At 27.5% G+C, this 23,472-nt stretch overlaps 5 protein-coding genes across 9 annotated transcripts in view; 2 read left to right on the top strand and 3 right to left on the bottom strand.

Annotated features, from left to right (window-relative positions):
* Positions 1-1,351: 1,351 nt before the first annotated feature.
* Positions 1,352-2,719, bottom strand: LOC132923008 (small ribosomal subunit protein uS19). The gene is made up of 4 exons (XM_060986788.1): positions 2,559-2,719; positions 1,930-2,015; positions 1,633-1,870; positions 1,352-1,511 (listed from the first exon to the last, which is right to left on the bottom strand). Exons 1-4 carry the CDS (start codon positions 2,571-2,573, stop codon positions 1,398-1,400), a joined length of 453 nt encoding a protein of 150 aa, XP_060842771.1. The 5' UTR covers positions 2,574-2,719; the 3' UTR covers positions 1,352-1,397.
* A 154-nt stretch (positions 2,720-2,873) lies between these two features.
* LOC132923006 (metaxin-1) lies at positions 2,874-4,466 on the top strand. The gene is made up of 6 exons (XM_060986782.1): positions 2,874-3,132; positions 3,228-3,374; positions 3,446-3,549; positions 3,643-3,808; positions 3,874-4,263; positions 4,327-4,466. Exons 1-6 carry the CDS (start codon positions 3,046-3,048, stop codon positions 4,360-4,362), a joined length of 930 nt encoding a protein of 309 aa, XP_060842765.1. The 5' UTR covers positions 2,874-3,045; the 3' UTR covers positions 4,363-4,466.
* LOC132923007 (CXXC motif containing zinc binding protein) overlaps positions 4,359-23,472 on the bottom strand; it is a 433,444-nt gene continuing 414,330 nt past the window's right edge. Inside the window, exons 1-6 of one of the 5 annotated variants that reach the window (XM_060986783.1) lie at positions 5,901-6,044; positions 5,639-5,821; positions 5,322-5,405; positions 4,984-5,040; positions 4,846-4,927; positions 4,359-4,775 (exon numbers count right to left, since the gene is read on the bottom strand). In XM_060986783.1, coding sequence (XP_060842766.1) covers positions 4,519-4,775; positions 4,846-4,927; positions 4,984-5,040; positions 5,322-5,405; positions 5,639-5,644 — 486 coding nt within the window. In that variant the 5' untranslated portion in view covers positions 5,645-5,821; positions 5,901-6,044 and the 3' untranslated portion in view covers positions 4,359-4,518. Of the gene's footprint in view, positions 4,776-4,845; positions 4,928-4,983; positions 5,041-5,321; positions 5,406-5,638; positions 6,048-23,472 lie in introns of those variants that run through there. The other 4 variants (XM_060986784.1, XM_060986787.1, XM_060986785.1 and 1 more) reach the window with 4 other exon arrangements.
* Positions 7,834-11,233, top strand: LOC132921708 (uncharacterized). The gene is made up of 5 exons (XM_060984876.1): positions 7,834-8,554; positions 8,639-8,768; positions 8,863-8,957; positions 9,024-9,260; positions 9,320-11,233. Exons 1-5 carry the CDS (start codon positions 8,348-8,350, stop codon positions 9,416-9,418), a joined length of 768 nt encoding a protein of 255 aa, XP_060840859.1. The 5' UTR covers positions 7,834-8,347; the 3' UTR covers positions 9,419-11,233.
* Positions 18,038-23,472, bottom strand: part of LOC132921365 (octopamine receptor beta-3R-like) — a 168,144-nt gene continuing 162,709 nt past the window's right edge. Inside the window, exon 5 of the mRNA XM_060984354.1 lies at positions 18,038-18,884. Within this exon, the coding sequence (XP_060840337.1) occupies positions 18,659-18,884 (226 nt within the window). The 3' untranslated portion in view covers positions 18,038-18,658. The remainder of the gene's footprint in view (positions 18,885-23,472) is intronic.

Below are 23,472 nucleotides of genomic sequence, written 5' to 3'. Positions count from 1 at the left end.
CATATCCATAGATCATATACTGTATTATTAATATTAGCCAGACATTTAAATTTATTCTGGAGTCTGCCGTTCGAGAGACTCAATTGTGTACTTATACAAATTTTATATGCATGACATTGCGGAGGGCGGGTAAGATTGTATAGATGTTGTTCAGTACATTGTGACTAGACTCATTTAAAGTTTCTGCCATTGGCATCGCATAATTAATAATTAGTTGTTGATATTTTTCGCCCGTATTATTATTGAATGACACCCGTCTTCACATTATTAATGTAAAAATATAATACAAAATATTATAATATTATCAATAATCAATATTAATATCAAAAATCATCAAATTATTTTCAAAATGGATAAAAATATTAAATTATACTACAATTTTTTTCACTTTTTTTTATTGTGAGTTGCTGTCTCAAAGACCCCTGACGAGACGACACTGCAGGTGTTAAGGTGTTAATAAGCTAATGGCATAAACAACTTAAAATTAATCTACATAGTATTTTAAATACTTCTCTGATAGTCTTAAATAATAATACACGAATTGGTGTCTTTAAATAATATTTTTGTAATAACTTAAAACAAAATAGATAACTATACCTATAATCGTTATTTTTCGTTAAAATATCCAGTTTTGGTATGTACCTACTTACAGTAGCGCCGAGCCGCCGAACACGGGTATGAGCTGGGGAAAATTTCACAGAAATATTTATGGGTGGTTGAGTGATAATCAAAAATAGTTTGTTATGCAGTATCTTGTATGTATATACTTAGAAATAAATATAGTACCATTCGAATGTAACTAACTAAACATTTTTTTAGTTGGTGGGTCTAACACCAGCATTTTTCCCCATAACATGAAATATAGATCGGCACCACTGGACTTACGACTAACCTCTGAGACAGGGAATGAGAATATGAATAAAGTTAAAACTTTTAAGCAATAATAATATAATAGTACTAGTAGCTATAGTTATACACTATTAACTGAATAGTGAATAATTAGTAATTGTTAGCACTGTTAGCAGTACCTGTAGGTACAATGTTCATCGTGTTATCTATTATTGTAAACAGCGATAAACAATGAACGCCATCGTAATTTCTTAATACATCAAAGAAATAAATCAAATATTGAAATATCTATTATGTGCAGAAAACCAGCATAGATTTTTATTATCATTGCCTAATGTTTACCATACTTTAACTAATAATGTTGTTATCACTAATTTATTTATTTATTCACTTAATAATTTGTTACAACTTTTGTAATTGCCATGTCGATTAATAAAAATGAAAAATTATTTCAAATATAAAAAGTAGGAAAGAGGATAATTGATAAACAAATCCAATCCAATATTAGAACCACAGAAGTTATTTTATTGTGAAAAAAAAAATATAATTTATTTCAATGGAATAAACCTAGAGCTGTGAGTGGCACCAATACCAGGCCTTCCGTGCTTAACTGGTTTGTATGTTACACTGAATTCACCCAAATAATGACCAATCATTTCAGGCTGAAAAATAAATTATAGAGGATTATATATTACTGTTAAAAAATATTAAGCAAATACCTTATATTTTTAGAAACAAGTTGAGCACCACGAGAAACGTGAAAAACGAAAAAAGTTTACTAACCTTGATTTCAATTTGATTGAAAACTTTTCCATTGTAGACACCAATAATACTGCCAACCATTTCAGGAACAATGATCATGTTGCGGAGATGAGTTTTCACAGCTTCAGGTTTTTCCATTGGGGGAGCTTCTTTCTTTGCCCGGCGCAATTTCTTCACTAATGCTGACTCTTTGCGCTTAAGACCACCACGTGAAAAACGCCTGCGAGCACGTGAGTGCAACAGCTCGATCAACTGTTCTCTAAAGAACATAATTTTAAAATCAAAATGTGTTATGAATGACAATAAAAAATAAATTACCCTTGGATGTCCAAAAGCTGGTCCAAGTCAACGCCACGGTATGTGAATTTACGGAAAGGCCTTTTAGCCTTGTGCTCAACTTCTGCCTGAAACATAGCAATTTAAATTGTCATTAAAACAAATACACGGAATAAGGAAAACAAAGATCATAAAATCATTAAATTATATACAATTGGACAAAAAAATTGAATACATCTTCTTGAAGAAGACCATTCATTCAGATATATATTACTCCTGTTGTATTTTAAAACTTTAATATTTACACACTAAAAAGAATTAACAAGTACCCCATACCAAGGAGAGATGTTTGCTCCTTTCAAAACCACAGTTTGTAAAATGTTGAGCCCTAACCATAGTAACATAGTGAGACAAGTTTATGACGATCTGAAATCGCCCGACAAAGCAGAAATACAAAAATTAAAAGCAGTAATTGAGATTGCGCGTCTAACACGAATCTGAATGTTGTGGACGAGAAATTAAATCAAAAGTAAATTTACAAAGAAATGCTGTGGCTTTAATAGTCTCAAATTATAGGTTAAAATGACTAAATGCACGAAAGAATTTTTACGAACGTTTAAACATTCGTTTTGAATGGCTATCGGGTTGAAATCGTAATAAAATAAACTTACGGTGTTTTCAGCCATTTTGATGTGGATTTATGTCTGGAATAGTCCAAGAACGATTTTTTAGAAAAACGTGTCTTCTTTCCGAACGAAATCAAAATCGTGGAAATAATGAAAGATATATATTGTGTATAAATGTGGTAATGGTAATGTGAAACAAGTCGGCAAGACGACTTTACAGTGTTACCAATAGCACCAAGTGTGAACGAGTTGCGTATTAAACCATGGTACCACAGAATAGATTAAATGGTACTATAACTGCTATAACATATCTTTGGAATTAAAATTTCTTACTTTATTTTCTTATCACTAAATTGGTTGATTGATAAAATTTAATTTCATGATTACTGAATATTAAATAACAACAATAAAAATTTTAAACAATATTTTACCATAACAATTTGTGTAATTAATTATTGTTTTGATCAGTAGTTAATACTTTATACCGCCCCGCCGCGGGAATAATTTGTGTAAGCCGACATTCAAAATCAAAATGTTTAAACCTCATTTGTTGGAAGTAGAAAGCTGGAAAGGCGATTGGGGTTTGCCGTCTATCGATTATAAATGCCTCGAAGTTTTGGTACATTAATTTTTTTTCCAATAATATTGATCTAATATTTGTGTATAGAAGAAAGAACACTAAAATTGTTGCGATGGAAAATGTTTTGTTTTTAGGCTTTTGCTAGGTTTACAAACGCGCCAATTATTGTATACAATTCAAACAATCCGTTCAAGTCTATTACTGGTCATTTGCCTGTTGTGAGTTACAATAAACGATTATTAATGAATCGGGACAGTTTAATCGATTGTCTTGACAAACAGGTAAATTAATCTACATCATACAAAACTTAACGAGTGCTCTTTAATATTTGTTTGTGTTTGTGTGTTTCAAGAATCTCACACCAGATTTTGGCTTGACTAGTCTTCAATTGGCTGAGGAACATGCAGCTATTAGTATGATTGATGCTCAACTTGAACCAGCACTATTGTTTGCTTGGTAATTAAATTTAGAAAAATAATACAAATTAATTTTTGTTTTTCTGTTATGATAATATATTTATTTATTCAATACCATATTATTATTAAACAGGTGGATGGACGAGAGTAACTGCCTTAATTTTACTAAGCCATGGTATAGAAATGCTTTAAAATTTCCATTTAATTGGTATTACCCAAATGTATATGAGAGGGAAGCCAAGCACAAAATCTATACATTATACAATCACCTCGATTCTGACAGTGACATAATGACAGAGGTAAAATATTTAAAATACAGTTTAAAATAATGTGTTATTACTAGTAACTTATGTTATGTATAAAGATTTACACAGAAGCCATTAAGTGTATGAATGGTCTGGAAAGTCGTTTGGGCAACAATTTCTATTTTTTCGGGTCACATCCTACATTATTAGATGCTGTTGCTTACAGCTATTTGGGGCCATTATTAAAAGCACCCCTTACTGACAACAAATTGCAAACACATTTAAAGACTTGTAAAAATTTATGCATTTGGATAGACAGGATAACAAGAGAATACTTCAAAATAGACTGGCAAGCGCACAAATGCAATGAAAAAAAGAAACTAGAAGAGTCTAAGCAACAAATGAATGTTATACCTTGGTATAAAAAAGATGAGACAAAAAACGTTTTAATTGGAATAATTACACTCGTCACAATGGTTGTATATTCATTTAAAATTGGTCTCATTAGTGTGAGTTCTAATAATTATAAAATAAGATTAACAGATTTTGTAATTTGAGTCTACATTTTGTAGGTAAGCGATACAAGTGATGAAGAAGATGAAGATTGATTATTCATAAACTTTTTTAATTAGTCATTTTTTTAATATTATTTTTATGTTCCTTTTTATTAGACATTAAATAAATGGATCAAATTACTTAGTTTTTCACAGAATAGTATTAATGTTGCATTTATATCTAAATTATGATTTATGTCAACAAAACATTTATTTAGTGGTTACAAATTGATGTTGGACATCATAAATCCCAACAGGCTGATTCTGTCTTTCATCATAATCAACCCATTCTTTTTCTTCTAAATTAATATCTTCAAATTTAGTATTAGTTTCAATTCCAATACACTTAAACCCATTTCTAGGTGAAAAGTCAATAATTGATATACCACGACAATCAAATGTGACGATACTTTTAAATTTATTTGAATCTTCTATTGTATACTTTGAAATAGTGTCTGGTAAAATATCTAAAAATAAAATTGTTTTAAAGTTTGTTCAACAAATATTATTTCCATATTTTGTATCTAAAAAACTTACCTAATGAACTGTCTCTTGAACACATTTTGCATTTGGTGACTAAATTTGCTTGACCTCTACTCCCTTTCATTGGAACTGTTACCTAAAACTTTTTTCATTTAAATTATCAGCAAAATAAATATAACTAGAATTACTAACATCTTGAGATAAGTATATCCATTTGTCAGATTCTTCACCACAATTTGTACATCGAAACTGTAAACATTTTTTTAAAACATTAATAATCTTGCGCCACATTTCAGGAAAAATGGATTAATTTAATGATTACATAAAATTGAATTAGCCAGCAAATCATGTTTAAGGATAATTAACAGTTCACTATTGATTTATTAAATGTTTAGTGATTGTTCATACAAACTGGCTTATTGTAATAATATAAATTCAAATTAAAAGTAAAACATTTTGAACTAAGAGATGAATGACAACCTAAATTAACTTTAGAGATATTGATATAATTTATATTGCTTTTATCATACTTTTAAATACCATCGAAAGTCTTCGCCATCAGGTGTAAGTTCGGTTACATTTTCTAAATTTGCTTTAATTTGTAATGCAATTTTCTAGAAATTAAAAAAAAAAACAAAAATTACCATATAAAATATATCTAAATATTAGAATTAAATCCTCAGCTATAGCTATCATTATGTAGTGAATAAAGTTATGTAAAGCCCTTCTACATGTAATTTCTTTACTAATTATACATAATATATTAGCATGTTTACTTTGTTTAACTTATATTTATAAATATTATATCAAAATTAAACACAGAATTTGAGTAATAAAAACAACTTACAACCATTGTTTTGGATATTGACTAATACTTGGTATATATATATATATATATATATAATATTAACAAAAAAATCAGTGAATTAGGTAATAATGAGTTGAATATTTAGTGTCTGCCACGATCAAATTCTTAACTTTTAAGAAAAATGATAATAAATATAAACTATATATTATCATTAATCACGGACTGAAAAAATATTAGGTATAAAAGACTGTAGTATACATGACAGTCGAACCGGCAAAACACAAGAAATATTGAAATTTACTGATAATTTACTGGAATAGTGGATCAGGAATCTTAAATTGCGACAATTGTGCAGTGTGCCGAATGCCGAATTAAACTCAATGAACTGAAATAACTAAATAGGTGAATAAAGATAGTTTAGATAATAGATACTATATACTAAATGCAAGATAAGAAAAACATCTTAGATCATAATGAGAATTGTACGATTAATGGCCACAGGCTGCGTTGCAGTCGCATACACGATACACGGCTATATAATATATATATTCTATAGTCGTGATTACATAAAAAGGGACCGTACCACTTTTTTCACATAAAATTAAAAAATGTTATTAGTTATAAAAAAATATTATTTTTAAAATAATACTTTTAAGAGTTCCTACTAGTTATAGATAATTATGTATTTAATATATTTTTATTGTTCCGCTCATTGTCCAACATAGGCAACAGATTTTTACGATGTTCTATTGCGGTTTTTTACAAATTTAGAATAAAATCGATTATAAATGTTATAGCATTGATTAAATATATTTAAATTTAATCAATGGTTATAGGTATAAGGTATCTTTTGAAGTTACACATTACACGTTCTGACGTTCATACAAATTATTAATTAATATATTATTATAATATTATGTACACTTTATAAAGTTTTTATATTGTTGGGCATTTATTAATTATACTGTCTTATAAGTTACAAATTACAATAATTAATTATAATTTATATAATATGTTTAAAAAAAATAATAATATATACAGGGTATAGGTAATTATAATTATGTCAATATAATAATATATTGATTAATATATTAAATATACCAATGATGTGTCTATGTAGGAATAAAAAAATAGACAATTGTATTATTTAATTATAAATAATATTTTTATTTTATTTATTTATTTTTAAATGGTTAAGTAATGCCTGTCTGCTTTTATAGTTTTATACTTGTATTAACAAAAATAAGTAATAAGTATACATATAAAGAAATAGAAAAAAAAATTGGATTCAATAACTTTATGTAAAAAAGTAATACGATTTGAGTGATAAGTATGTCTAAGTACGAAATCATAGATTGTTGTTTAATATTGAAATCATTCTTGTTAGTAAGTAGGTACTAAGTTGTTTGATGGTTACATTTTATGTAAATTTGTTACGATAGCGGTAGGTAAAACAAATTATTTATTTCGAGTTTTAATAATTGGTATGCGAATGTTGTCGTTTCAATAAACGATGAGCGTCGATGTTTTCATCGACTAATCTCCGAATAAAACGACAACTAAAAGTAATACGACGTTCAGATAGTGTTTTGAAATTGAATTATTCGTTAATGATACTGGAATTATGAGGAAGCGCAATATTGAGACGATAGTGCAATACCCTGCAAAACCTAAAAGCGGTTTTGAACTCTATCCGTGTTTGAATATTAGGTACTTATTGTAAAAGAAGACCTGACAATAGCTCCGTATTCCAAGAGTGATCTATACATGGGAGTTGTAAAGTGGGTAATAAAGTATAGACAATAGACAGGTATTTTAGAACTTGGGTTGTCAGTTTGAAAAATTTCTTCTGATAAAGTTGAGAATTAATTAATAATTTTATTATACTTTTTTTTATCACCTAGCCACCTAGGTATTTAAGTATTTAATTAAAATAATATTGTTCAATGTTCATAAAGGTTTTAATTATTTCAAAATTGATGCAACCGCAACCTGTTGCTCGCGATAATATTTTGATTGTGTTATTTTCTGCTGTTAATTGGTCGATGAGCAGCGCGCTGTGGCTGTTTAAGTAGGTCTCCTTGTTTCTTTTAGTCTTCATGACTTCATGCCTTCATGGTTATTACTCATTTATTTATTAGCTGTTACCAATGCTACCTTTAATTTATTATCAATCGTGGATTTATGTAATTTCACCTTCGTAAATCGAGATTGAATAGATGGATAATATTCTCATCTCCGAAGAATCTTAATATAGTGACATACATTGTCTTTGCTTTGGTTAAAATTATTAATTAGCCATGGTCTTTGTGATGCATTGATGACATTATTCATAGCCGTGTTTTAAACAATTATCGCAGATCGCATGGTTATCACTTATCACCACTTGTAGCTCTCAGCTATCAACCTGGGCGGCTGGGCGTGTTTATTGACTTGTGAGTAAGTTATGTTTACTGTTTACCATTTTACCAAACATTATAAAATTATTTTGAATACTATCAATTGAGTTAGCATTCCGAGTTCGGGTGTATGCGTATTTTATCTTCCACTTTTTAAAAAACAGTTTAGACTTACAATATTAATTTAAAAAACCGTGACTATTCGATGTGACCATCTGACAATTAAAAAAAATAACCACAACTCCTACAATTTAATGTTTTTGTGTAGATTTTCTCAGTTGATAATTTAGTTTTTCGTTTTTTTATTTTAATTTTATATTATATACATATATTTTTTGATTCCGTCGAAATGTACGCCCGAAGTAAAACTCCCAGTATGGGAACGCCGTCCGTGTACTCGATACACGCCAGTCATTTGACTATCCGATCTTCTAATCTGCGGTCGACACGTTCCATGAAATCTTTACGTGTGCCGTGGTACCAACGTCCTATATTGAAAGACGCTTACTTCCTTGATACGCAGAGAGGTGCACTAGTCATTGCCTTCTATTCACTGGTAAGCATTCAGTAATTCATTTGTACATTGCTATTTTAAATTTATATTTATTTATTTTTATAATATGATTTTAACGTCCACTAGTTTCTAAGCATTTTTACGTTAGTGACGTCTGCGTTTGATACATATTGTCTGGCTATGGCTGTTCCTGGATCTACACATTATGGTTACTATGTCATGAGCTATCAATTTGTATATGTTGGAAGCTCTTGGGGTAAATATAAATTATACTATGTTTTATGTTTTAATATATAAACACAAACATTATTTATTTCTATATCACCATATGAATCATTTTTATATTTCAGTCAGAAATTTATTGGTCTTATTCTCATTGTTTTCATTTGTCGTGGCAGCTATTATTTTTGTGACAAGTTTGATTTTGATATCTGCATTACGCAAGGTAAAATAAGATTTATTTTCATAATTAATGTATAAATGCTAATAATAATAATTTTACAATTTTCAGGAGCACGAGAAACGGATTGTGCCTTGGTTATTTTCGTTTGCTGCTTTTACAATATTTCGATTTATTGCCTGGTTGTTTTCTTCAATAGCCAACGACCCTATTTTTGGATATAATTTTACTATGATTTTGCTGGGTGCATTGTTCAATGTCATCAATGTTTACGGTTGGATACTTGTATACTCTTTGTATTTGGAACTGTTTGATTTGACTAAGCTTGAAGATTTAGCACATTTGAGAGTATGTATTTTATCATTTTTTCTTGTATGTGTATTTACTAATTTAATATTTTATTTTAGATTGGAACTATGGCCTCGCTGAATGCATCTACAACACATTCTTTAGCTGGATCTCGTCCCACTACACCTCACAGTACAGTTTCCACCGTTCCAGTATAACATGATATAATATTTTATTGATAAATCAACCAGGTGTCCAGGCATGTGGTATTTATTTTTAAGCTATAGTAGAGTTGCTAATCCAGACTTGATTTAGATTTGGATACCTGGAGTAGCTTGGTCTGGAATAGTGAACTCCACTATAATATAGGTATTATTAAGTAGACTTATGACAATGCGCTTGACACAATGTAACCTTATCCGTCCATTTTGTGTTCAAATGTTTTAAATTGTTGGCAATTAATCAGTATTTTTTTTATTCATAAGTATTATATTTCATTTTTATACTAGAATACTTTTTATATCATTATTTTTATTGTTATTTTTATATGGGTTAAATAAATACATTGTATATTGACAAAAAATGTCTGGCTAATACATAGTAAAATTATACAATAACAAAACAAAATATAACTTTCCTATTTTAAATAATTTTCTTTTAAAACATAGTGCCATATTTATGTATGGGTATTGGGTAATGAGGTTTCCACCTCATCAGATAATTTATCGTGTCTATTTATATTTTCTCAAATTTATAAAAAACATAAATACCATGATATTGTTAGTAAAAAGAACATTTCTTGTTTTTCAGAATATTAGGTATCAAAATTTATTGTAGTAGGGTAAGGGGTTTATAAACTATTTTTCTTCGTAAAGAGACCACTTCTCCCAAATATTTTTTCGTTAACATTTCACTGAAAGATAATCACTGTTTTGTTTTGTCTTTGTTGCCTGACATGACCCACCATAATATATCAATTGACAACACTCGTATTTTAACCTTAATGATCTTGATCTGAATTTATTATTGATGAAACTTTTATGCAACTCAAATAAAAGAGTCAAATTTAATATATAAAATTGAATAGTATTTTGTAATTAAATATTACTATTTAATATTTATACTCTATATTATATTTAACCTATAATATTAATAAATTTTTAAGAGCAAAAGTTTCTATATTTATATATAATATATTTTTATTGCACATATCTAGTTAATACTCTTTACCAAAATTTTACCTAATTTTTATAGTGACATTTATCAGTCACTAATAGTTTATATTTTATTACATTTTAGTTTTAGTATGAATGCAAACCAAATTATTTTTCTCAGTACAATATATTTTATTAATTGGTAGTAGATTATATTAAATTAAATAATACAATATGTAAACTGTAAATTTGTTTTGTGAATCCCAAATTAATTTTTATACATTTTATTAGGACTTTATAATAATACCTAGAGAGAATATAGTTTTTATCATAAACTAAAATAAATAAAAATTTGTTCACATTGTATTTTTGTGAATAAGTAAATAAATGTAAATGCATTGTTAACATGGTTTAATAAATTAATAGTTGTAAAAAATGCAATTGTCTTAATAATTGAATTGTTAACAATACCTATATTCTAGATTCTAATTAATGTATTAATTTCAAAATGATGTGCTGTTGTTTTGCCTGTTTGTTATCACCATTTTTGGTAGTAAAAATTGTTTTAATTTTGAATTTAAATTTAACATATATTACAGATTTACCCCATAATGATGATGTAAATTTGACTACTAGAATTGTAGTATAGAGTGGTTACCTGATTTTTTAAATATATATTTTTCAATTGAGATCCACCCTACTTTAATTTATACCTATCAGTGGCTTACCTAGGCCTTTCTTATATATGAACATTTATAAAAGCTTAACTTATCGAATTTTATTTGTTTATGTAATTCTTGAAAATTATTTTACATTTTAACTATACATTATATACATTATTTTATATTATTTGAGTATTATAGAGCTAATTTTATTATATATTGAAGTGTAATGTACTTATTTTCGGAAAAATGGATACATTTGGATATTTTGACCGATTACCGCCACTGATGTCTATGTTAATTTTAGTATTAATATTAAGTTTTAAAATTAAATACAATTATTGAGTAGAAAATTATAACGATACTAACTTGTGATTAAATTTATAATTTATAAATAATTTGAACTTATTAATTTGGTCTTTCGTTTGTGGAAAAAAACACTGGAAAATGAGGCCTTATTTTATTAAAGTATATTTGGAAAATGGATAATTTTTGGTGTAGTGGAACATTTTCTCAGGTACATTTTTTAATCCGGACATTGCGTCCTCATTAAATGTATTTGAATGTGTTCCTATTACATTTATACTTCTAACACATGTTTTAACTTTAAAGTAGGTACAATAATATTATATATGTACCATATTTTCTTTTATTTAGCTTACCTACTAAAAACATTTTTATTTTTGTTTCTTATAACAACTCGTAGTATATAGTAGTATACTAGTATCACACTATCACTTGGTTTGACGAATTAATTTTCATCACGATTTTGGTATTTTAAATAAGTTTATTTAAAATATTTATTCAGAGGACACCTAGATGTTTGTCTTGCCTAATACGAGTTATACAATATCTATACGGAACTTAGCTAAAACAAAATCAACTTAGTCTAAAACATAACATAGTAACACATATACATTATATTTTGATTTATGTTTTATTACTTACAAAATGTAATAGCCTTTGTAAAATTAAAAAAAATACTACTAACAAAATGTGTGTACAATTTTGATAATTGACGAAAAATGTTTTAAAAATACCATAAAATTTAATAAAAGATAAAAATAAAAGTTACATAACACTAATTAAACAATGACCCAATAATTCAAAACTTGAAAAATGTGTGAAATATAAATCTTAAAATTGAATTCATTAATACTTCATAATCCAAATTTTATGTTGAGAAAGCTATTTTTTTTTTAAAAAATGCATTTATCAACAAAATATTCACAGACAGTGCCTAATGATAAGTAATGATAAACTTCCACTCCTAAACGAGCATAGATATTAGATAATATACTTTGTTGTATACATATACGGGCTATGAGTAGCTATGATATATACTGATGTACATTTTGCATAGATAGTAGACTAGTTGAAATAGTGTATATGGACCATATTATGGAGCTTATAGGTATATGTTGTGCGCGCTGCATACGCGGCAGGAATATTGTTAAACATTTCCGCGTCCCTAGGGGAATCACGGAGGAAATCAAACGGATAGTCTGGACAATACACACACACACACACACATACTATGTATATATAGGTAATAGGTATATATACTTTTGATTTTTTTGAATAAGGAAAAAAATGGTATATTATGAAATATTTTTAATAAAATCGACGACGACGACAATATACTGCGTTGTGTGTAGGTACCCACCCGCCAGTCACTACACTGCACTGTGGTATACAACGCTGTTATTGTAATAATATTACACGTAATATGTATATATACATTTTCGCTTGTTAGGGATAAAGGTTTGTATAAAATGTACCAAACCTATAGTTTTGGTTTTGGACTGTCCGCGATCCACTTTTTTGGTCTATGTACGGTGTCTTTTAAAGTATACACATTATAATGTTACCATTCTGTAAACATCATCAGATTTTGAGAATAAAATGTGTACATAATGTGATTTAGCTTTATAGAGCTGTTTGAAGTATGAAATATTTTATATATCTATAATAATTCTATACAGTCCTATAAGTCTGTATAAAATGGGAAGGAAGTTGTTGTTGATTGAATATATCATAATAATTTGAAAATTTAATTTAACAAGATTGTATTACCTATCATAAAAGCTTGCGGGAACCAATTCGTATGTTACCTGTAGACACCGGGGAATCAACTCGTATGTTACCTTTAGGGCTGTAGACAACCTGGGAACCAACTCGTAGTCGTCCTCGGTAATAACGTTAGTGTACGAGTGTATGTATCTTGTAGAATTTCTAACGTTTTCAGGGTTAATGTAAGTTGTAATTATAGGTATTAGTGATACGTTTTATTATTTAAACTTTTTGTAATAAATACATAACGTAATTTGCTGTTTTTATTTGCGTGACGTATAAACTTATGATTTCACATTATTGAGCTAAATGAGTTGATTTAAAATTATTCGGTTATAAAAATAATTTAAGGTGAGATTCAGGTTCTCCGTATGGCATATCCAAAGGCCTAATGTTTAAGTGGTTATTTTCTATATAATAGTAATAATACTTACATGGTATTATGTGGGTAATAGTAATACTATCATTATAACAGCTTTCACGATTGAAAGTATCGTGTTTTACTACCCATCATCGTATATTTCTGAGGATTATATATGGACCTGTCTTATCAAGTAATGATGGGATTGGAAAATAGATGTATTTTCTATAATATTATGTGTAAAATATACTATAACACTCCTGCGTATTTAAATTTAATGCCATATGGTGTTAAAAAATATTTATTTTCAGTGTTAAAAAGTTGTTTATAATTAGTTATTCTTAGAATTAGAAATTAATTAAATATTAATTGTATACAAATAGGAACTTGTTTTGTCTATCTATTTAAAATTTTATTATTTAGCACTTTAGATTTTATTAGTTCTTCATTTTTAATTTTTCTCTCTTCTCTTTTATATATTTTTATTTGATAATAATGTACCTATATTATCTCTACTTCAAACTCTGCTCAAAAGAAACAGATAATCATAAAATTGTAAATATGTATTGCAAATTATGATAAATTATGATTAATAATAATAATAATAATAAAATAATACTTAAATAGTAAGTTGTACTATATTATATATTTGTATAATATATTTTATATTTTATTTTTATTTTTACTCAGCTAACTATTTATTGATAAGCTGGGTGCTCCATCATGCCAAACTCCTAATTTTTGTCAATGATATGAAACTCCATTTGTGTATCAATTAAATTTCCGACAGTCATCTTCTCTAATATAAAATTCATTTACATTAGTTGCTTGGCCACTTGGGCCAGTCTCTTGGACTTTCTTTAAATATCCTTAAATATTCTGTGTCCATATTTACTCAAATATGTATGGTCACTTGTAATATTTTTCTATTAAATTTGTAACGTACCTATTTTACACTCAAGAGTACTTAATCCATGAACTGGGCTTTACAATGTCATGCAACTACTCGCCGATAAAACACATCACGGTGTTGTTATGTTGCAATACATTTAAACTGTTAACTCCATTTGTTCATCCTTTACACTTCGCGTGATTTTTACATTGTACGCAGGTATTACTTATTAAGCCTTAAGGTGCTATATTGTGAACTTAGTACGGTTTAAATGCTATTAACAATAAATCAATTACAAATGAAAAAGTTAATAGGATTTAAATTAAATATTCAGAGTGAAAAAAAGTAAAACCTTATAATATTATTATTAAATCCAAATGCCCAATGAACATGAACAACAATATTATATTTTTAATATTTTTTTTTAAACAACATTATTTTATAAATGTCTTAAAAATAAAGTTTATAGGGTATCTATCATTAGACGTACACCACGCTTTGTAGGTATATACCCCTGTTATATAATCATACTGACGATTTATAGTTAATTTAAAAAATAAAATTGCAATATTTTTTTTTATGTAAGCGTGACCTGATATAAGTATATATATATATATATATTATTATATTTACCCTGGAACACGAATAAGCAATATCTCTTCGATCATATTAATCGATACAGTGTTTAAAGGTGTTTTTTAGTTTTAATTAGCTTTTATTCAATCGAAAACTATATGCGCACGAGTTTAGTGTCTACACAAAATTTTCAAGTCTTGAAAAAGTCTTGATATTATTAATCATCGCACTAAGACAATATAATATAATTGCTACCTGCAGGCTAAGTTTTTTTCCTAACAGATATGAATATCTGTAGAAGATGGAAATTATAGTTCTCCTGCAGCGAGGAAATCTAAAATTAATTTTCGCAGAAGCAAACAAAATAAATCATAATATTCAATGAATTTCAGTTCAAGGCGTAGATGGCATAACATACTTGTAAAGTAAGTCATTGCTGATTTTGATAAAAAAAAATTAAATATACACGATGTATAATGTACGAGTATAGGAACGCGTGTACAAATTATATATTTATTTTGTAATAAAATTGGGTTTTTATTATTTGATTTATGAACAAGGTAGTAGTGTAATGATGCGTATAGATGAATGAATAAATAGTATTTTTTTTTGGTATTATAATTTTCTTACAAAATGTCAGAAGTATAACGATTTAGGTACTGATTTTTTTTTCTCAAAACGTATTGGGAACGATAATGTTTTATCATACAGAAAGTTACGCAGGTAGATTCCATAAAAAATGAAATCAGACCATAGTTAAGCGATTACGTGCACGCGATGAGAATGCAGTTTGAAAATATCATATGTCATTATTGTTTTAAATAAAAAAATGTTATTTTTATGATTTGTTTTAAGTTTTCGTAGTACGCAAATAGATACGTTTGTAAGAAGGATAATAATATAATGAGTTCAATGTCCTTTAAAATTTCCGTAAAATTACAAAATAATTATTTAATATTATAATCTACAACTTACCTGTTTTAACGAAATAAAATACATTTTGGATATTTGGTTGTTAAAAATAATAACCTTGGAATAGTTATTAATGTTTATTTAATTAAGTATTACACTATATTCGTATATGTATAACTTGAAATACATCTTAAATATTGTCGAGGCAAATATGAAATATTCAAAATTTCATGGTTTATTTCAGTTACCTATAATTTTATCTGTTATAAATATATTACATTTCCTGTATAAATAAAGATATATTCAGGGAATCTTTTATTATTACATATTCATTATTCGTGAACAATTTGAATTTATTTTGCCCTTTTCTTTTTAAATTGCTTGTTCTTGAATATTTTGTCGATTTATTGTGCATAATAAATGCATCCTTAATTAACAGTTTTTCAATGCATAGATTGAAACAATTCAGTTCTGAAAATAATGCATAATTTATATGTTGTAGTACTGTATTTTAAAATTGTGGTGCTAGAATACTATATCGTAGTATCGTACCACTTCTCTAATAGTGTCAATGTGCTATCCAATAATAATTGATGTAAAGTTATTTAAAATCACAGATAAATTAACTGTAATTTATTAGTAGTATATAAATATAATATATGATATCAGTTAAAATTCGATGTATAGATTATAGACCACCGCACACCCCCGCACTGTACTCACACATCATTAAACGCTAAAAATAAATAAATTGATGTCTACTATAAAAGATACAATTTGGCAACTGCATTGTTAACCAATTTTATTAGTTGTTTAACATTTTTAATTTATAAAAATTAAACCATAACTTTGTTCACTAGCCTTGTTTATAAATATAGGTACCTACTTCCAATTAAAAAGAACGTGAGTAACATTAAAATATGATGGAAAGTGAAGAGGTATTATGAACCGTTTTTTCTTCATGGCGATACATGCTGTAGACTGCAGTCTGCAGTAGTCCAGTAGTGCAGAATAATATCTCTGTTTATGACATAAATTAAGGCTTTGAAATGTTTTATGATAATAATGTTGATTACAATAGTAATTAAATGCAACGTTTATACTATTTATAGTAATAACAATGATCTAAAATATATAGATATAGATATAATAATAACAAATGTACTGGTCCCTGTGTCTCTGTATATAAATCCAGTACGCGCGAATAAAGTTTTTTGTTGTGTCTATACGTTTTATAAATACATTTTAAGTGGTTGTTTTCGGAATTTCTGGTTTTGATTTCAACAATGGTGAAATAAACGTTTGGACTAGTTACAGTTAGTAACAATTTTAATAAAAACCATTGTTTATTTTTCTGATTATACCTTAAAATGTCAGGGTAATAGTGAGATTGTTAACTTTATGATTTAACTGTAAAAATTATTAGAAAAACAAAATTCGATGCCAGAATCTATTTTAGATATTATTTAGTCTTGGATTATTACGGGGCAAATACCTATACAGTATATACACGGGCAAACAGCTTCCTTTTAGAATACTCATCGTAATAATATTTACAATTTTTTTGGCATGTTGTACATTCTGACAAGCTATTAAATAATATTAAACTTCATCCAGAATACCGGGATAATGTTGAATATTTAAGTAATGATGTTGAATCCATGAATAATATGTACTGCGGCACTTAATAAGGTGATGCATTTTAATTTTTTTTATTGAAAGGCGTGCATTATATCGTTCTGTTCACTCATTAGTCATTACACCGGTATAAGAAAAATGGTCTGCACCGGATTCGGAAATTTAAAAATGTATTTAACTTAAATTTAAATCTTCGCCTCAAATCCCATATCACGTACACGTCATGATTGGAGGGGAAAAATAACGTACGCGTGTTTGGTGACCCAGAGTAGCCATCAAATGAAAATGCATACCTTGGGTACGTAGATTGGATTCGGAACGGGTTGATTGTCCAATATGTTACCGTCCGCGTGGCGGTTTATACCACACGTGTACAATTTGGGTTGCTGCGTTGACCACACGCATGTTATATTTAGATGAATGGCCGTATTAGTTTCGAGTAAATCTACAAACCTATACGTGAAACTGAAAACCACGATATAATAATAATTAGTAGTGTAAGATGTATGTGGATGGACGGGGTAAGACAAAACAAAAAAAATATATATATTAGTAATACAACGATACAATATGTATATGTATAATATATTATTATAAATATATAATGACGTGTGGTATATAAATGTACATTTTATACTTGATATAATCGTATAATATAGTCTACTCATTGAAATTATTCGTTACAATATTCATCGAAATTATTTTGCTTTAAAAAAAAACCACATAAAGATAAAAAAAAAAAACTTTAAGATTAAGTATTGTTTTGTATCGTGTTTAGTATAAACAGTATGTTAGGTACGCATAATTTATTTATACAACAGTAATCTAGATGGTAGTTAGGTATCCGCAGTGTCAATATATTGCAATACAATATTGTGACATACGTTATTATTTTCACGGTGGCTTTTTTTAATGCATATATCAATTAATATTTATTTATTTTTAGTACAACATTATAATGATTTATATTAACGGCTAAGTCATTAGCCTACCATTGAACAATGAAAAATGTACAACGCAAATAGTTTTCATCTAAGAATGTTCGGCTTATATAGAGTAACTCCATTGAAACAAAAATACTTAATGTAATAATATTGTTATAACTTTTATATAATATATTATTATAATTATAATAGTAGTAATAATAATAATATTAATAATTATTATTATTTATTATTATTGCCGACAGGTTAAACATAGCTCATGGCTGTTGTATCGCTTTCTTTTGGACAACATGACTGACAACACGGGAACACACACTGCAGCGTGTTTTTGAATGCTTCCCTGAAGTCTCTATTGAAGTAGGCATATATCAGTGGGTTCAGTGATGAATTGAAATAACCGATCCAAAACAACACAGTCACAAGTGTTTCCGGGAAGCTACACGGATCTCCGCATAAAGTCGATATCACATACCTAGAAATCAAATAAACAAATATTTTATTGAATTATCTGTACATAGATATGTAGGTATTGAAAGTTAAAGATTAGGTGTTTGTTTATTGTACCTACATAAAATATTTAAAATAAAACTTAAATTATAAAATACCTATATTATTAGAGAAAGACCTTCAACAATTCAACAAAATTTAAATGAAATACAGGTACTGTCGGTACCGATCAAGTTGAGTGAATTAAAAAAAAAAATAATTTGATACTTTATCTTGCAGAGTTGAAAAAACAAGTCTATTGAGACCAGGCGTACAGATAGGAATGTGATTTTAGAGCTAACATTTTGACATGATGTGTTCTGAAGGTTTATAGTTTATATATATGTTTATTTAATTTTATAGTATATTAATGCATCATGTATAATAATATGACTGATAGGACCTCGATTGTCCGTTAATACTATTATAAAGAATTTCTTGTGGTGCTACAATTTTTTTTTCAAATAAAATCAACCTTTTTATTGTAAAATACCAAGCAAATAAGTGTTTTTAAAAATGCTTATGTATTTAAATCAAAATTTGTACGAGTAATTTTTGAGTTATTAAAATTTATATTTAAGGATAATAGTTTTTAAACTAAATTTTAGTAAAATAAGAGATTATTATATGTAATATTAAATTTAGTATTCATTCTACCCCTTGACCGGCGTCTCACTTGGACACCACAAAAAGGAAAAAAATCGTCTTAAACGCATGTCTCCGGTTGTTTAAAACATTAATATCTAATAAACACCAAACTCCTCATTTACATATTCATCATTAAGCAGTAATGATAATGTGAACATATAAAGCCTTCAACTCTGAGGTAATAACAAAATATCTAATTTTATGAAAATTCAAATATTTCAAAACAAAATTCTACGCTAAATTACTAATGCATCTCCTTATATTTCCAATTTCGCTTTACACTAAGATCTAAAAATTAAAACTATTCACGAAGAAACTATACTTATTATAAACAATTTTTTTTAACAGACTTTCCTCCCATTCCAACCTTTTGATATTTGATTTAGCTACTTGCACAATCCCTGAAAATCCAACTTGACGTTAGAAAAGAAATTGGTGTAGAGATCTTTTTAATGATTAGTGATAATAACCAACAACAACAGTAGAAAGAGAAAACATATATATAGTATATAGATATTGATTTATCAATAAAAAGTAGTGCTATCGCTGTATGGCTTCTTCCCTACCAATTTTTCTTGTATTACATATTATTATTGTGCCCTAGGACATAGATTTTATATTTTTTTAATACAAATTAAAAAAAAAATGTATTTATTGTATTAAGACCATTTTTACAAATTATAAAATGTTGATAGATTAATATTAATTATTTTTATTTTCAAATCATCATTGCCCCATATCTTTTAAATTATTTATTCTTAATACAACAAGTTAAAGTACTCAAAACTACATGTTTTAATTTCGGATTAGATACTTATACCTACAACATTTTTACAAAAGTCAACTGTTTGATGTTTCACAATTTACATAAAAAAGGCGATAGTCTTTGAAATTAAAAATTGATTAAAATATAAAATACGCATTAAAAAGATAGTATAAGATAATTTAAATACTTATGCATTAGAAAATATGGTCCATATGTATATAAGTAAACTTCGAAATTTAAAAAATCAGATTTTAAGTGTATTCATTATTAAAAAATGGGGGTGAAAGTATACCCGCCGAATCTCCCTGTATTGTCTCTATGATTTACTTATATAATATTTATTTTTGTAACTTTAAACTAGGTTATTCTACAATAGTAGAACAATTTATTTTAGTTGATATTTTAGATATTAAAATCGATTGGCCATCGATTGTGTTAAATTATAGATAAAATAAAAAAATGAAGAAAAAAAAATGTAGGTGTATTTATAGGTACATTCATCGTTTGCTGCGTGTGTTTATTATTTACTCACTATCACAATAATAATAATAATTATTAATTAAATTATTATAGGCTTTTGCCGACCGTCGTGCAGACCGGAGTGAAGTGGCATTGTGGTGCGGCGGGCGTAAGCTTTCAAATTCCTTACGCGAGGCGTAACCGCCGGCCCATCACTGCTCACCATTCACCGCCAACTTCAGCTGTAGTACACTGAACCTTTCCCTGTCTCGAGGTGTTTATGTGCACCGAATCTCAGCGGACCTGGGAGCGGCGTCGACATTCTACCGGAGTGTTTAGCTCCGGCGTGTGACATTTGGGCAACGGCCGCAAAAACGGGACAGAACTTTAACAATTTTCGACTTGAGTATAATATTATATACATTATACATATACATATATATATATATATACATACGTATTTTATTATATCCTCTTAAAACTTTTGTGAATGTAATATAATAATAATATATTCTGTACATATATTATTATTGTGTTTCCGTAACGAAATGCGTTGAATAAAAATAATACGTATTATAAAGGTTTTTTGGCCAACAGTCTCGAATAAGAGCACGATGATGTACGTATATCGTTTTGGTTTTCTCGATGGCTATATTACAAAATATATATACATGATGATTCACTTTACATGCTCACTCCTCTTTCCTTCAATAATGTAATTATTCAAAATCTGATTTTTGGAATTTTTATACACACTTATAGACAATATTTTTAAATTTATAATACTTTTTCATACTGTAAAGGAAGTATTTTGTGGGAGATACAAACTCTTGTTTTTCAGTTGAGAACCCCCTTTTATATTTTAAATTATTTAGTTGATAATTTTTTTGTAAATGTTGGCGTATCAAAACTAAGATTTAAACGAGCAGTTTTGATTTATTTATTTTAAAATTTTATTAATAAATATTAATCTGTATTAAAGTTTATAACTTGTAAAAATGTATTAAGTATGTGAAAAAAACTAGATCCAATTCAATTTTACATATATTTAATGATTTGATAAAATTATTTTTAATGAGTATTATTCTTAATAAAAATAATTTACAGTTAATTTATGAGAAATTACTCGTTAGAATTTTGAATTAGGTACATATAAATTTTAAAAATGAATCTACTAAATAATTTATATTAAAAAGAAGGTGTTCTCATTTCAAAAATAGAAGTTTTTATCACCGTATGATACTTCTTAAGTAGTACAGAAAATCTCAAGAATTTTAAAATGTGGTCTTGAACTATATTTAAATATTTCAAAAATCAGAATTTGAATAAATTTATTATAAATGAAAAAATGGGGGTGAGGATGCTTGGCGAATCACTTTGTGTATATAAATATTATACACAACCAATAGTTTTATATACATTCATATAATATAAATGTATATACTACAACGCGTTAGCGGGGGTACGTTTTGGATTTATTCACTGCAGAGTGGGGATTTTATACACATGGTAAACATTTAAATTCTACTGTCATTGTAAATATATTATATTATTAAAAAGGTTGGTGCGACCGGGTGGTTTAATCCTCACGATCTGCCGCGCAAAAACTGCGATTATCTCACAGCCCACAGAATATTTTGTTTTTCAAGAATTAAAATTAACCATTAACTCGAGCAGTATTCGTAACAATTCATCCAAAAAATATACTCAATGTTGATGATTAGAAAAAATCCTCTACTCCAAAACGTGATTACAGACATAAAATCATATCATTACGTAAAAACAAAAGATTCTTAAATCCGCCCAGAATAAAAAGAAAGCATTTTTGGAAGGTATTTTGAAATACCTAAATTTTAGCCCCTCCTTTATATTTATAATTGGTTTCCACCATGTTTGAAACAATACAATATGTATTATTGTATTTTTTTTTTTTGGCTTTTCAACAGTCGATATTCGATTATCAATATCGGCATATTTATTTGTCTAAAGTAATATAATATAACAGGTACGCTGTGAACGTGTGTAATTATTAGAACAGATAAAAACTAAACATTTTCCCTCTAAATACCTAATGATTGTTACTATATTTGTTTAGATAGGTAAAAGATATCGTTTTCGATTCTCAATATTATGTGAATGTGTGATTGTAATCTTTATAACCTTATTGGCATATAATGCATTTAATAATATTTTATGCAGCATGGGAAAAAACGGTAAGAAATAATAAAAGCGTGGGGCATGATTGTAGGGTCAACTTACTCTTAAAATATGAACGTGGATTCTTTGACAATTTCATACCTAATGCTAAGAAAGTATATTTTGGGTTTATTTGGTAATGTTATCCTTTTGTTTTGTGTGATTAAAACATATTATAATATTTTTATGTTTTATAAATTACATTTTAATTGAAATAATTAAAATAAAAATGTTTTATACCACCTATAGCAATATTCGTTTAGGATAATATGTTTCATTTCCGCTGGTAAAAAGTATAATATGATGTGTACGTGCTTTTCAAAAAAAAAAAAAATGTCTGCATAACTGTTGGTAACCAAATGTTGTTGGCATCTCCGATTTTTAAAAACAAATATACAACAAAAAATAAAAATCCATAGCATATATATATTTTACATTTGAAAAATATTCTATTTATTTACGCCGTGAACTACGTACCAGTTTTGCAGTGTAATATTCATATTAT

This window comes from Rhopalosiphum padi, chromosome 2 (assembly GCF_020882245.1).
Source record: "Rhopalosiphum padi isolate XX-2018 chromosome 2, ASM2088224v1, whole genome shotgun sequence".
Lineage (NCBI taxonomy): Eukaryota > Metazoa > Arthropoda > Insecta > Hemiptera > Aphididae > Rhopalosiphum > Rhopalosiphum padi.
This window is presented reverse-complemented; position numbering and strand designations above follow the sequence as displayed.